At 38.1% G+C, this 16,177-nt stretch overlaps 1 protein-coding gene across 1 annotated transcript in view; it reads left to right on the top strand.

Annotated features, from left to right (window-relative positions):
* LOC138748011 (mucin-2-like) overlaps positions 1-11,483 on the top strand; it is a 125,689-nt gene extending 114,206 nt beyond the window's left edge. The window contains exons 111-114 of the mRNA XM_069907711.1: positions 4,252-4,353; positions 5,572-5,623; positions 8,672-8,780; positions 11,226-11,483. Coding sequence (XP_069763812.1) covers positions 4,252-4,353; positions 5,572-5,623; positions 8,672-8,780; positions 11,226-11,382 — 420 coding nt within the window. The 3' untranslated portion in view covers positions 11,383-11,483. The remainder of the gene's footprint in view (positions 1-4,251; positions 4,354-5,571; positions 5,624-8,671; positions 8,781-11,225) is intronic.
* Positions 11,484-16,177: the final 4,694 nt, after the last annotated feature.

Raw genomic sequence — 16,177 nt, 5'->3', positions numbered from 1 at the left:
GGTCTTCAAATGTATGGAACCCCAGGAACTTGAAGGTACCAATCTTCTCCACCTCCTTATCATCAATGCAGACAGGTGCGTGGTCCCTCAACCTCCGCACTGATTTACTTTCTTGAGTCATTGCAATCCCTTTGGAGAAGACTCATCTAACACGAGTGAATAAGGAGTTCCAAATATTTAGAACCGGCAACAAACCGAAAAATGTCATGCTTCCAAAATCAGGATAGAGCATTTCTTTAGCGTAAGCGCTAATATTCTCAAACATCTGGTGGTCTTTATGACCTGGTTTGGATATTTTTTGGTGATTTCCACCCCCAACTCCCTGATTTGCTTTTTTTGCATTTTGTTGATGATACTAGCCATGGTACCAGGAGTGTTAAAGGGATTGAACGTTTAGGATGGAAGCCTGGGTGAAAATGAAGTGGACATCTTTATCCTGTATATTATTGGTGCTTGCTCATCTTCGACAAGGGAATATTTTATTCCACCTTAAAAATATGTTTTGGACTCGCACAGTCAATAATTTATTGCAGTCTACCCAGCTTCTGATCTTTTCTTGTGGCAACAGTGTTTACAATGCCCACCATAATGTTTGGGACAAAGACACTTTTCCCATTTATTTGCTCCTGTGCTCCACAGTTTTAAATTTGTAATCAAGCGATTCACATGTGATTTAAGTACATGGTCCAGATTTTATTCAAGGTTATTTGCGTATATATTGGTCTGACCATGTAAAAATGACAGCACTTTTCATAAATCATTCCCCCATTTCAGGGCAGTTTGTGAGTACTCAGGTCTGTTTAATTGCTTCACTGGTTCAGGAATAAGAGAATTAGGTTTGCTTCTAAGCTTTTGATCATCTTAAGACTGTAGCTGCCTTTTTTCTACATGAGGACCAGAGTTGCACTAACGAAAGTCAAAGAAGCCATTGTGAGGCTGAAACACAAGAATAAACAGTAAGGGGCAATACCAAACCTCTAGGATGACCAAAATCAACAGTGTGGAACATCATTAAGAAGAAAGAGTGTACTGGTGAGCTCAGTAATTGCAAAGGGCCAAGGAAGAACTCCATTTCTGATGATGGATGAATTCTCACAGATCAGAAACTCTTCAGAAGGCAGGTATGGATGTGTCAATAACTATTGTCTGCAGAAGATTTCATGAACTGAAATGCAGAGGCGACACTACAAGATGCATACCACTAGTTAGAGACAGAACCAGAATGGCCAGATTACAGTTTGCCAAAGAGCCTGCAGAATTCTGGAAAAAAGGTCTTGTGGACAGATGAGACCAAGATTAACCTGTATCAGAGTGATGGCAAGAGCAAAGTGTGGAGACATAAGGAACTGCCCAAGATCCAAAGCATATCATGGTGGTGGGGTGTTATGGCCTGGGCATGTCTGGCTGCTACAGCTACTAGTACACTTATCTTCATTGATGAGGTAAATGCTGATGGTAGTAGCAAAAATGAATTCTGAGATGTATAGAAACATCTTCTCAAATTTGACCAAATGCCACCAAACTCATTGTAACACTATCAATCAACCACATTAGACAGAGAATTGTGATTAATAGGTTTAAATCACCTTAAGACGTTAACACATCTCCCATGTTGCTGGCCCATTTCCAAGGTAGGCACTGAGGGAGGAGTTTGGACATAACAGCCTTTATAGGGATTTCTGGGGGGGGGGGGGGGGAGGAGTCACAGGTTCAAAGGGAAGGCCAGTTCATACAATACAGTGGTTGCACCACACTCATTGAACAGCACTTCATCCAACAGCAAGATAATATTAAACAAGCTGCTAAAGCAACATATCAGTTTTTCAAAGCTAAAATCTGGAAAATTCTTGAATGGCCAAGTCATTCACCTAAACCAAATCTAATTGAGCATGCCTTCCATATGCTGAAGAAAATAGTTAAGGAGGCAAGCCCCGGAAACAAGCAGGAGCCGAAGATGGCTGTAGTAGAGACTTGGCCAAGCATCACCAAGGGATGTACTCAGAATTCAAGGAGTTATCGCACGCAAGAGATATGTAACAAAGCACTGAATGACAAATATTTATGTCCCAAATATTATGAATGAGAGGACTATGTATAAAAATTGCTGTCATTTCCACATGGTCAAACATAAATGTTCACAAATACCCTTTGATAAAATCTGGAATGTTCACTTTAATCACATGTGAATTGTTTGATGACACGTTAAAACTGTTGAGTTCAGGGGAAAATAAAGGGAAAAAGTGTCTTTGACCCAAACATTATGGAGGCACTGTATGAAGTCTTTTAAGCACATCTCATTCATTGCTTTTCCATGCTCACACCATCTACAGATGTTCATGGTGGAGAATATTACTGCCTTTGAATGACAAGTTGAGGTGGTCAGACTCCCTCTTGTTGAATAAGATAGTTTTGTCACCTTTTTCTCGAATACGTGAATTGGTGCTGTAAGGTCCATACTGCTGCAAAAAATTGCTAACTGGATTAATTACTATGTAATCATTGCCAAGTATCCCACTTTTGAACATGTCTTCAGTAGAACCAATGAAACTGTAGCCATAGATGGCACATATTAGAACGATGCCCTGAGGCATTGGTGAGATGATAGAGTTCCATCAGTCATAGCCATCTGGCTTTGTAGGAGGTATGACTCCAACCATCAGAGTTTTACCATCAATTCCCATTAATTTTAATTCCACTAATATTCCTTTATGCCACACCTCTTCATATGCTACTGTGGCTTCAAGGACAGTCATTCTCATCTTACTTCTTGACTTAAATTAAATATTAATCTATTGTTAGATTAAAACTGTAAAGGCACTCGTAACCAATTGCCTGGGTGAATTCCAAACCATATATTAATCACATTTTGAGTAATTCATACACATCAACTCTCATCAACTTGCTGATTTTTGAGAGCATAGGCCACCCCCATGTTATGTTATGGGACAATGGAATAACATTTGCTCTGATGGAATTCATCTAAGTGGAAAATAAATAAGCACAAAACTGAAAAGAAACAACAAAGTTTTATTCCACCCCTGTTGTGCCTTATAAATATGTTTTAGGAATCGTGCAGTCAATAATTCATTACAAACTGCCCAGTTTCTGGCCTCTCCTCATGGCAATTGTATTTATGTGGCCTCTTTAGCACATCTCACTCATTGCTTTCCCCAAGAGAAATAAGACCTGCTGAATTTCTCTCTCATGTTTGCGCATTTCTCGTGACACTTGGGTTCGCCTGTATGTATTTGGGGAAGTATTTAATTAGGAAAGTAACTTTAAGGGACAAATTCCACCTGAGCATTTTTTCCCTCATGATTATACAGGGGCTATTTGGGTTGCGCTGCAGTTTATTTTGGGGAATAATTGTAAACCTCATAAAATTTAGTTGGGTGCCGTAGACTTTGCTATTTACATGGCTCCTCAACGTTTCTGATACAAAATTTGAAGAATCAAATGGATTAGAGTCTGGCCTGTCTGATGATATGAACTTCATGGAAAAGCTGCGATGGATCAACCACACGGCATTTTAAATAGAGATTAATTTCAACCACATTGGCATTGCTCTTAATGCTTCCCCCATTAAAACTGTTAATTCTTCATTATGGCTAGACATGCCAGGACTGCAGAGGTTTGAATTAATTTCTCTTTATTTTTGCAGAATTCCTTGCTTCTGGTCTTATTGTATAATTTGCTGTTTTTGATGTGTGCTGTTCCTTCACTTGTGTAACCACAATTTTTGGCATGCCCTTTCAGCACTTCTCAGTGAGTGAAGGGTGAATACGTGGCTTGATAGTAATTGTGTGTGAGAGATATGCTGGGAAAGAAGCTATAAATTGTGGACGAATAAAGTTCTTTCTTGGCTGATGTTCCACACCACCCTTTGGATGCCCAAATTTGATGATTTTTTTTTCAGAATCTTTTCCATTTCACAAATTCTGAGTTTATTGAGCACCACCTGAATAATAGCTTCTGGATGAAGACAGTTTTCATAATAGCTGCAGAGTGGGCACTTTGCTGCAACGATTAGATTGGCAAGGATCTCGGACTGTTCCTCAGAACCTTGTGCTGCTTCTCTCTGCCTCAGACCTGGTCAGACAGCCACCTACTTTTAGGTTAAACTTTGTGAAATCCATTTATTATCAATATCTTTTTTTCTTAAATGTTGCGAAATAGAGTGTAAATTTTATTTTGTTTTTAGTTTATTGACAATTTTAAAATAGATTATTTTGATATATTTTTCATTTCTAGGAAGGACCAGATCCCATCAACACTTGTATTTATTACACCTGTGTAAACAATACACAAGTGATTAATGAAATTACATGTGGCATAAAAGATAACTGTTCTGAGGTTTGTACCGTTAAATATATATTGTTGATATGCTCCATGGGTGGAACATAATTTGTGTCAGACTAGTTGGATTATGCAAAATCAAGAATTAAAAATGAAACGCCATCAAACTCAGTTTCGTTGCCTTGATACCATGATCTTGCTCTGCTACTGCGCCAAATTCACTTAGATTTCTTCTGCATCCAGACATCTCCCTTAATGGAATTATTCACATATTTTAAAATAGAAAAATGGATATTTCAGAACAGGAGAAAGGCCATTCAGTTTGTTGTGGACAGACAGGCTTTATGCTGGAGCACAGAGCCGTGGGGTCCCACAGCACAGAAACAAGCTTACATCCCCAGCTTATAATGCCCTTTTGCTTTAGTCTCATTTGCCTGCATTAGGGCCATGCCCCTCCAATCTATGCAGTTATCCGTGTTTTTTTAAAAATGAAGCTGACATACCTGTCTCCACTACTTTGTCTGGCAGGTTGGTTCATATGCCCATCACCCTCTGAGTGAGGAACTGTCCCCTCATGTCCCTTTCATTTGATCTTAATTCCACCCCTTATAGTTAGGTTCTTTCATCTTTGATTCTTCCACTTGAAGAAACAGGTTCTCACTCTTCACTCCATCAATGCCCCTTTCAGTTTTATAGGTGTCAATAAGATCCCAACACAATTTCCAACACTCTAAAGAAAACAGTACCAGTTTTTCCAGTCTCTCACAATGTCAACTTCTCATCCAATAATCTTGTAAACCTCGTAAGTACCCTTTCCTGCTTTATAATATACTGCCTAAACTAAGGTGACCAAAACTGCAAATGTGGTTTCACCAATGTCTTGTATAACCATCAACTTGATGTACCAAAATATTTAATCTTAATGCAAGGATCATGACTTAGAATGTTAATCCATACATGGAAATATCATACTGTGTATCATAGAGAACCTGGTTGAAATAAGGGCCGAAGAATATAGAAGGATATTGGCCACAGTTCTCATTCCATGTTATGTTTAAGTGGGTGCTGTTTAATGCAACAAACACATCAGAACAGGATTTGCTTTGATACTCTGTGTTATTCAATATTCATAGAAATACAAAATGTTTGGCAGGGTGGAGTTGCGGAGCAGATTCAATGGGCCGAATGGCCTGCTTCTGTTCCTTTATCTTGTGAAGTTTTAAAAAAGAGAAAAATAAATAATATGCTCCTAAACTTGTTTTTCTTCTTCGTTAGTCTGGCAAGATCTGGGATGAATATCATTGCTGCTTTACATGTCATAAGCCAAGTAAGTAACTACATCGAATCAGAATCAGATTTATTGTCATGAACATGTGTCACAAAATTTGTTGTTGTACAGCAGTAGTTTTGTGCAAAATTTCTAAAAATTACAATTTTGTAAATTAATGCAAAGGAAGAGGAAAAAAAAGTGAGCTAATATCTGTGGTTGATTTTCCATTCAGAAATCTTTTGTAATGTTGTAGTGTGTGCCAGAATTGGGCAGTCAAGCTACAAAAGAGATGCCTTAATAGTTCTGCTTTATATTAATGATGTTGGGGAAATTTAGAGGCAAAACCAAATGGGAGTAGACTAGGATAATGGGAGGCTCCTGTACCGCCTTCCTGATGGTAGCAATGAGCAGACAGCATGACCTGGGTGTTGAAGGTCCTTAATGATGGAGACTGCTTTCGCGAGACACCGCCTCTTGTAAATATTCTTAATGGAGTGGTAGGGCAGGCTGAGTTCACAATCCTCTGTAGCCTTTTCCTGTCCTGTGCATTGACATTTCCATAGCAAACAGTGATTCAACCAGTCAGAAGGCTACACCTGTAGAAATTTGCAAGTCTTTGTTGACATACCAAATCTCTTCAGGCTATTAATGAAATATAGCCACTGGTGAGCCTTCTTCATGATTGTATCGACATGATGGCCCTAGGATAGATCTTCAGAGATGTTGACACCCAGGAATTTGAAGTTCCTTACCATCTCCACTACTGACCCCGTTGTTGAGGATTGGTTTCTGTCCTCCTGGTTTCTCCTTCCTGAAGTCCACAATCAATTCCTTACTTTTGCTCATGTTGAATGCAAGGTTGTTGTTGTGATATTATTTTGCTAGCTGATGTAGCTCACTCCTGTCTGCTTCCTCATTGCCATCTTTGATTTGCTGACAACCATGATGTCATCGGCAGATTTGTAGATGGTATTTGAATTGTGTCTAGCTACAGTCGTGAGTATAGAGCAAGTGGGGCAGTGGACTAAGTATGCATCCTTGAGGTGTGTCTCTGTTGATTGTCAGTGAGGAAGAGACATTGTTACTGACCCGCACTGATCAGGGTCTTCCCGTGAGGATCCAATTGCAGAGGCAAGAGCAGTAGTCCAGGTTTTGAAGGTTGCTGAGCTATAATAGATGTCTGATGTGGTGCATTACAAACAATTGATTTGTTTGTCATTCCCCTGAAGAAGGAGAAGTGCTTAATGATCCACAATGTTTGAAAAATTAGTGTGTGCCAGAGTTGGGCAGTCAGGCTACAAAAGACATGCCTTAATAGTTCTGCTTTATATTAATGATTTTGGGGAAATTTATAGGCAAAACCAAATGGGAGTAGACTAGGATAATGGGAGAAAAGGAAACGATTCCAATTGGGAAATGGTGTCAGTAATTTATAAAACAAAAATCCAGTGAATTGATTGCTTTGATGACCTATGCTTCAATAAAACAATGATACTGTGAAATACTTTGAATTGAGGGAGTGTAAAATTTCATCCATTTTCAGCCTCTGTGCCTGGCACAAAACTCCACACCTGACATTTTATTAGCACATGAACCAGTTTTGGAGTAATATTCCTGTAAATCATGTCTATATTATGCAATACCCAAATTTCACTTACAGTGTAATTTTCATTTTCACAGACCTGAAAAAGACCCTGGTTCCTCACTGAATAACCAACTCATACTGTTTTTCCCAATGCAATTTAAAGGCATAATTTTTTATTTGCTGTGCTGCTCCTTACCCTTCTGCAGCCTTGCTGCTTAACAAGACACTGTTCACATTCAAGTCTGAGCTTTCCTTGCATCTCATATAAGTTGCTGTATTTAAAACTGTACTTCCAATGTGTCTTTGTTTCAACCAACATTGCTCTCGGTGCAAGCAATGAAGTTTCACCAAAGACACAAAAGGCATTGCAGGCAACCAAACAGGCAACTTTTAAATTTAAATTTTAAAGCCCTTTGGGCTCATCAGCCTGTGCTACCCAATTACACTCTATTGACCCACAACCCCTAGTTTTGAACGATGGGAGGAAACCAGAGCACCCAGAGGAAACCCACTCAGATGCAGGGAGAATGTGCAAACTCCTTATAGACAGCACAGGATTTGAACCCCAGTCCTGGTCACTGGTGCTGTAGCAGCATCTTGGTAACCACTACTCTAACCATGCCATAATATGGAAAGAGCCACAGAAGAGCTTGTATGTGCATTTCTCCCCTGGCTATTGTAAATAAATGTTACACTTCAGCAAGACAATCAACACTGATTTTTTATGACATCCTGGTCACCATTACGACCAGTTCTCTAGTATCAAGATCATTTCAGGCTGTTGACACTGATCTCTGCTACACCTTACACTGTTGCATTAAGGCGGTCACTCAAGTTCCATCAACTTCAGCTACTTTTTCTTCAGCTAGTGAGACTTTGTTGGCATTGCAGATGCCCCCAAAACATTCACACATTCGTAACAGAAACTTCCCAGGCAAGACACCCTTGACTGGACTCTATGGCATCAAACACAGATAACTAACATCTTTCACCATCTGATCCAAGATCACCTCTGTGATCCTGGAGCCACTCTTCCTTGTCTCTATCCCCTCGTATTAGCAATCATTCTTCAGCATTTTTCAGTATTGCATGTACATCTGTTTAGGGATTTGCTTCCAAGAGAAAGTACTCCAACAATGCAGTTTGAAAATAATTCAGTAGAAATGTACTGAAATCCAATTTCCAGCTTGATAAATTCAGCCCCAAGTCTTGTTTCTCTTCACCCTTGACATTTCTTATTCTCCTCGTGAAGTCTCATTAATCATTTCTTCAGTCTAACTGTATTTCTGCCATTCACAACTGCTTTTTAAAATTTGATTGGGTGACACATGCAAAATGTGCAATTAGTTGTGTACTGCTGGAAACAGGAGAGAGATTTGAAGGCATGGCAAGTCTGTATATTTGAAGTTACCATTAACCTGTCATTACTTTGTTTGCAACACAAGAGTATTTAAAAAAGAATCTTCACCTTTTCTGTTTAATCAAGCAACCTCTTGGAATGATTTAATATTCTTTCACAGGCAAACAGTGCAGACCCATCACTTACAATCAAAACGTTGAAATAGACTCCTGTGAAACAGTGGATATTAAATTGACAAAATGCGAAGGAAGTTGCTCAGGATTGTCTGAGTGAGTTTTTTTTTCCATTTAACTTTCTAATTTAAATAATTCTGAAGAGTGACTTAATAAATCTATAATTATGCCTAAAAATTAGTGAATAGCTACATTTCTAAATCTGTGGAGGTGAAGAAGGAAAAACATACTAAATGTTCATGCTGATAATTTGAGTCTTAACAGATACTCAATACTCAAGTGATGACGAGATGGAGTTTTTTTTTACAGATCAGGATTCATGGGCTCCACTAACTAACTCCACTGATAATGTGGAATGATAAGTCTGTTACTGATGAGAGAGCCTAGCATTGACGTTCTAGAGAAGGTGGGGTGCACTGTAGCCACAGTGGGCCCAGTCTGTAATCACAGAGGGCTCAGGCTAATGCTGCCCTGGTTACCTCATCTTGCGTCCCACTTCATCTTGCATATCAAAGGAAGTACCAATAACCTGCTGTTTTCTGAATATCCCCTTTCCCCACTGCTTCTTAGATGGCCAAGAGTAGAAAAAAAAATCTTTATCCAGAAAAAATTCTCACAATTTTCTGAAATATGTGTTGATATATAATTGACACTCGTTCCAAATGTGTTTTTTAAATCAAGGAAGCAGTGATCAATTAAAAGACTATTGGGATGCACTGATATTTGAACTGGCTTATCTTCAAAGAGCAGCCCATATCGATCTACAGAGTTGTAGAGCATAGAAATAAGCCCTTTGGCCCACATGTCAAAGCTGACAAGCATATCTCTTTCTGTTAATTCAATTTGCTTGCATTAATTCCATATTCAATGCATACCAGCTGACTTAATATTCTTGCCCAGTTGTGTTTGAGTGAGTCATAATATTACACCTTCAAAATGTTTGCATTGTTCAAATGTGGAAAAAGTGCCATCAAATTGAATGTAGTATCTGCCCCTAAATATAATAAAGATGAAGGAAATAAGCAACAAAACTCAGGATTTTTGTCTAATTTTATTGATCTGTCAATGTTCCTTAATTTTCAATAAGTATCCCATGAAGTAACCTACTTATTAAACCTGGATCCGCTTCATATTTCCCAGTTGTTCATCCCTTCTCTACGTTAAACATTAGGGTGGTGGAATTATTCCCATTGGGAAACCTAATTGTGTCAAAAAGGAGGATGAAGAGAGATAAGTAAAGCAAAGAAACAAAAAAAGGAGGAAAGTTTAACAATTTAAAGGGTAAAAACAAATGTTTAGCACACAGGAAAGTCCGACTTACGATTTTTCAGTTACGATGGTTCGAATCGGTACTTTCAATTTTGAATTCCAATCTGTTTCCGCGCTTGCAATATGTCGTACACTGCTCTCTCGCATCCCCACCTCTCAGCATCCAGCAACTAATTTTAGTTCAATGTTTCAAACATTCTTCATGCCCAGAGCACTTTCAGCTGTGTACGTTAATGGTTTTTTTTCAGTGTGGAATAAAGCAATACAACATTTAATTATAAAAAATGTTAGGTGCGGTATTCTTTATTGACTTAAGGTTTTGTTTTGGCTTACATTGGGCTTGCTGGAACGCAAAATTGTTTTCCCACTGTTGAATTAAGTAAGAGCACAGAGGTTTAAGGTTAGAGGTAAAAGCTTCATAGGGGATATGAGAGTTTTTTTGCACTGAGATGGAATGAAATATAATTCCCACATTTAAGAGATACAGTATTTAGATTGACACTTATATTTGCAAACAACAGCTATAATGCAGGCAAATGGATTTAGCTGAGATGGGTGAAAAGGTCAACATGGATGTATTGTGGTGAAGCCCACTTTTGAGCTATACAACTCTGACTCTAGGGATTTCGATTAAAAACTGAGAGTGAAAGCTAGAGAAATGCATTGAATCTTGAGGTCAGAAAAACTAGTGTTTGGAAGAGAAAATTAAATAACATTAGATTACAAATATAGTTTTGTGCATTGCCAATAATAAATACAGGTCGATGGGAATTTAAGGAATTTAAATGTCATATGCTAGACACATAGGAGTCAGTACAGATTTACAAGGATAAGATGATAGCTAACAAATTTGTTATCTGGCAGAGTACAAGATAATTTAATGTCTTCAAAAACAAAATATTATATTCATATCTGGAATTGACGATGGGACTTAGCAGGTAAGAGCATCAGATAGAGAACAGAATGTTTTACCTTTGAATTAGTTTCCTTTCAAACATGGCTCCTTCCTAGTCTTTTTTTTTATTCACTTGAAATTATATTTCAACGCTGCAAAGTAGTTGGAATATAGTTGATGAATAAATGTCACCTATATCTTTAGTTTCAATAAAGGATCCTGATCCGAAACATTGACTATCCATTTCTTTCTATGGATGCTGCCTAGATGATGTGCCCCTCCAGTTTCTCAGTTTGCTCATTTTTAAATGAAATAGATGAAAACAATCTATTGTTTACATGACTTTTTCTTTAATAAGTGTTTATGTCAAATTCCAGATACAGTATCATCATGGGCAGTTTTTATCGAATATGTACATGCTGTCAAGAAAAAGATGTAGAAGAAAAGGAATTACAAATTCAGTGTGGTGAAACACAAACAACCATCAAATATATGGAAATCAAATCATGTACATGTAAACAATGTGAAAATTAATTGTAATTAAGTCTGAAAATAGATTTACTTGACTGCATTTCACTTCTATGATTTAGGAAAAGCTAAAAATCAACAGTGAAGGAAATTACTTTCATAATAAAGTTACAAATAAAAATCTAATTTTAAGCAGAAAAAAGTGCTTCTTTGTCATGTATCTGAAAATCTGTACTCCATGTGTTACAAATCCGTGAGTTTCAGGTAATTATAAATAGTAAATCCATTTGTGGATAATAAATATTAAAATATTTATTCTATTTACAAACTCTTCATGAATAATACACATGTTGCTTCCTAGCTATGGGTTTCCAGACAGAAAAAGGAAGCAGAAATATTTAAAAAAAAATTTATATATTAATCAAAATAAATCATACAATCAAAGTCAAAAAAAACAAATAATGTGTATCCCCTATAATCCCTCACCCCCCAAACCTAACCCCCCACCCCTCCCAACCCTCCTCTAAGATACCCCAAAAGAAAAAAGAAAGAAATAGAAGAGGAGATCAACTCATATAAACAATCATCAACCATGGTTTGGTGCAACTGTGGGGGAAAAAAAACTATTACAAATTCAAACCCATATATCTCATAAACGGGCTCCAAACTGTAACAAAAAATGAATAATTATTACGTAGATTATACGTTATCTTTTCCAATTGAATACAAGACCTCATTTTCAAATGCCACTGTTGAATACTTAAATCAGTCTCGTTTTTCCAAATAATTGCCAAACATTTTCTTGCCACAGCTAATGCCAATCTCAAAAAAGCAATTTGAAACTTATTTTAATTTCAAACTCAATTTTTTAATATTAACTAAAAATACCATAGGATCAATTGAAATTTTACATTTAAATAAAACTAAATGTATTAAATGTCTGAACACCAACATTCAATTATCAGCATTTGAAAAAAAGCATTATATTTATCTCTAACAGCAGGACTGAGGAAAAGATGTAGAAAATCTGGTGAATAACGTCAGTTGTAAGCGAGATGCCTTCTGTGGCAAAGGAGCCAGAAAACATGCAAGATCAGCAATTTGCCACAAGGGGGCAAGAGACGGCTGGGGTTGTTTTGCTGGCGGGAACCTCTCTGCTAAATTGAACACAGAAGAAAATATCTTGATCTCAAGAATTGAACTCCACAGTATTTCTTATAAAAAAAATTCTTGAGTAATTGCTCAGGATCGAGGATCCTATGCCTTTACTTTGGTTCTTTGGGATCTGAGGTGATGGGTGATCTTAATTTGGGACACTCTGACTTGACCACAGGAGGGAAAGGACAGAGCAGGCTATGTGGTTTGGGAGGTGATGTATATCTTCCAACACTTTCCTTGGATTTCCATATGCTACTGTCACAAGGACTGGAAATTTTGCTGTATTTTCAAGTACTTTACATCTACTTTGCTGATAAGCCAGCAATTTCCTGCAGACATTTTTTTTGGAGGGGAGGGAAATCATGGTTCAGCTTCCAAATGAGCACACTGACTGTAAATAAGGCCTCAGTGCTAGGGATATTGTCCTGGTGGAGAACGCTGATGTTGGTTCACTTATCCTGACAGCTGATTTGAAAGAGTTTGAAGAGTCGACTTTAGTGACACACACACACACTTGGTGAACCTGTCCTCACTGGGACTCAATACTCCTCTCTGTAATTGGATTCTGGACTTCCTAACAGAAAGATCAGTCTGTCTGGGACAGTAGCAGAATGTGGCACACCATCACTCCGTATACTGATGCACCTCAGGGCCATGTGCTTAGTCTGCTCCTGTTCAAACAACTGCAATGCCAGATCCAGCTCCAACAGAGACATCATGTTTGTAGTACTTGCACTACAGAGAAGAGGTGTAAAATCTCTTGTTACAGTGTGAGAATAACAACCTGAGTCTCAAAGTGGACGAGACAAAGGTAATAATTGTGGATTTCAGGAGGAGTAGCGATGAACACCTCCTACTACACATCAATAGCTGTGTAGTAGAGAGAGTAGAGAGTACCATATTCCTTGAACCCCAGTTAAATAGCAACAGCAACTGCACTTCCTGAAAAGACTGAGGAGTGCAAGATTACCAGCCACCATCCTGCAAACTTTCTACAGGAACTCTGTCGAGAGAATCCTGGCCGGCAGCAGCACAGTGTGGTACAGTTGCTGCAGAGAAATGGATTGGAGGTCAATCCACAGGACCATAAGAGTGGCAGAGAAGATCACTGGAGTCTTGTTCCTGTACACCCCATCCCCCCCCACCAACATGATTTTCTGGGATCATTGTCTGAAGAGGGCTCACAAATCATGAAGGACCCCTACCATATCATACAAAACATCTTCAGTTACTCCCATTGGGAAAGAGATACAGCAGTATCATAACTGGAAGCACCAGGTTGAGAAACAGCTTCTTCCTATGGGAAATGACACTGCAGAATGACTGATGAACTGCTCAGACAAACCCTCTGAGAATTTACTATTATTTAACAGTATTTATTTTTTTTTATATGCATTCCATATAAATTGCTTGTAAATATGTGTGCTATGTCTTTATGTGTTTGCTTCTTTTTTACACCGAGGACTGAAGAATGCCATTTTGATCAGTTACACTTTACAATTATATGATAAGAATAAACTTGAACTTGAACAGACACATGCCCCTCCCTAGTTATTTGCAATGCTTGAGGGGCTAGAAGGGCCACAGAGATCCAGACACTATCTGAAGTAGAGGCAATGAAAACCCTGCCTATTGTCTAATATATACAAAAAAAATGGATTTGTCTTATTATTTAACCTCATCTTTCACTCTCTTGGCCTCCGTTGGTTAGGATTGACCATGTGTATTGTGTCACTGGTTTGTTAAGTGTCCACTGTAGCTATGGAGGCCGATCCTAGAATGGCAGGCTCTACCACAACTGCCACAATAGAGGCCATATTGAATTGTTGTCCACTGCGCCCTTCGCTTAGCTCTCCTCAAACTGACTCAAGATCACTCTTTCACCTTGCTCTAGGTGATGATGAAGAGTACCTCGCCATTTGTTGCAGTCATCTGCTGTATCCTCCCAGCACTCTGTGTTGATCCATTCACCCATTCGTTCACAATTCCTTGAGCTAAGCCCATTTTAAAAAAGTATATATATTTTGTTTTACTCTTTACATGATCTGAAGATTTAATCAGAAGCTGAGAAAGGAAACCCCGATAGAAGAACACACACAACTCCATTTCCTGTTTGGCAACATGTATTGAATTTACTGTAAAAATATTTTATTTACAAATACAAGTATTTAAATCAATCTCTCTGTTTTGGTAACCTTTGCCGAGGAAGTTCACAAATCAATTCTATTATTCTGTGACCCTGGCTTGTTTTTGAGAAATAGAAAAAAAGAGGTGATATTTTTAGGGTTTAGCAGGGGAGATGAAATAGGGGCATTTAAAAGACTTTTAGACAGGCACATGGTTGAAAGAAAAATAAAAGGTTATGTGGCAGGGAGCATTTAGTTTTAATTTAATGAGTCGGCACGACATTGTGGACCAAAGGGCCTGAACTGTGCTATAATGTTCCATATTCTATTTTCCCTGGTGTGGTGTCGAAGATCTGGTCACAATCTTTAAAAGGATTAGCCAGACAGGAATGAGAGAAAAGAAAATTTCTTATTTCAGAGCACGGTGAGTATATATCTTAAGCAAGAAGGCTGTAGGGAATTAATGCAGATTAATTGATTTTGGGAGTTAATGAGATATGACATTAGTAAAGGGAAGTGTCACTGAAGTAAAGGCTCAGACTAACACATGTCAAATGAAAGAACAGGCACAACAGGTCGAATGGCTTGCAGTACTTTTATTTCTGTTCTTTGATCTACATTTATAATCTACTTCCTGAAACATCTTGGCTATAAAATCTTTCTATGTGTGGAAACATGCAGATCAATAAATTCCTGTGGTTTGGTTGTTTTTTACATAAAACACTACAGCAGAGTACAGGGCCCTTCAGCTCACGCTGACCCATATATTCCTTAAAAAAAAAGGTACTAAACTCACCCTACCCTGTAACCTTCAATTTTTCTTTCATCGATTTGCCTGTGTAAGAGTCTCTTAAATGGCTTTAATGTTTTAGCCTCCACCACCATCTCTCAGGTTTCCCCACACCTTGATGCGGGGCTCAGGCCCAAAACGTTGGTGATATATCTTTACATTTGCTATATAAAGGCATTGTTTGACCTGCTGAGTTTCTCCAGCATTTGTGTGCTTTTTTCACTGAACCATGGTGTCAACAAAATCCTGTGTTTTATCTCTGAACCCCTCTATTCATTCACTCTCTTAAAAATATATGACCATTAATCCTGTACTCAACCTTCTGATTTGTCCTTCAAAAATATATCACCTCACACTTATCCAGATTGGACTCCATCTACCATTCTTCTGCCCAACTCTGCATCCTGTCTATATCCTCTTGAGACCTTCAACAACCTCCACAACTCCGAACTTTGTGTCCTCCATAAACTTACCGACCCATCCTTCTGCCTCTTCATCCAGGTCATTGTGTTAAATTTGATCTCTGACTCCAGGCACAGTTGTTATACTAATTACAATTTGCTCCTGTCTCCCCAAATCACAGTACCATAAGAATTTTATTAATGTTTTCAACCATTTCCAAAGCACTATATTCTGCTGACTTTCAATTAATTAGGTGAAGTACACAGCAGAACCACTGTACTCACAGGCAGTGGTTTCTGCTTCTCCATTCTTTCAATATATACTGTTGGAATCTAGGGGTTAAAACATTATGAAAGAAATTATTAATTAATAAGTTTATATTTAC

This window comes from Narcine bancroftii, chromosome 13 (genome assembly GCF_036971445.1).
Source record: "Narcine bancroftii isolate sNarBan1 chromosome 13, sNarBan1.hap1, whole genome shotgun sequence".
NCBI lineage: Eukaryota > Metazoa > Chordata > Chondrichthyes > Torpediniformes > Narcinidae > Narcine > Narcine bancroftii.
This window is presented reverse-complemented; position numbering and strand designations above follow the sequence as displayed.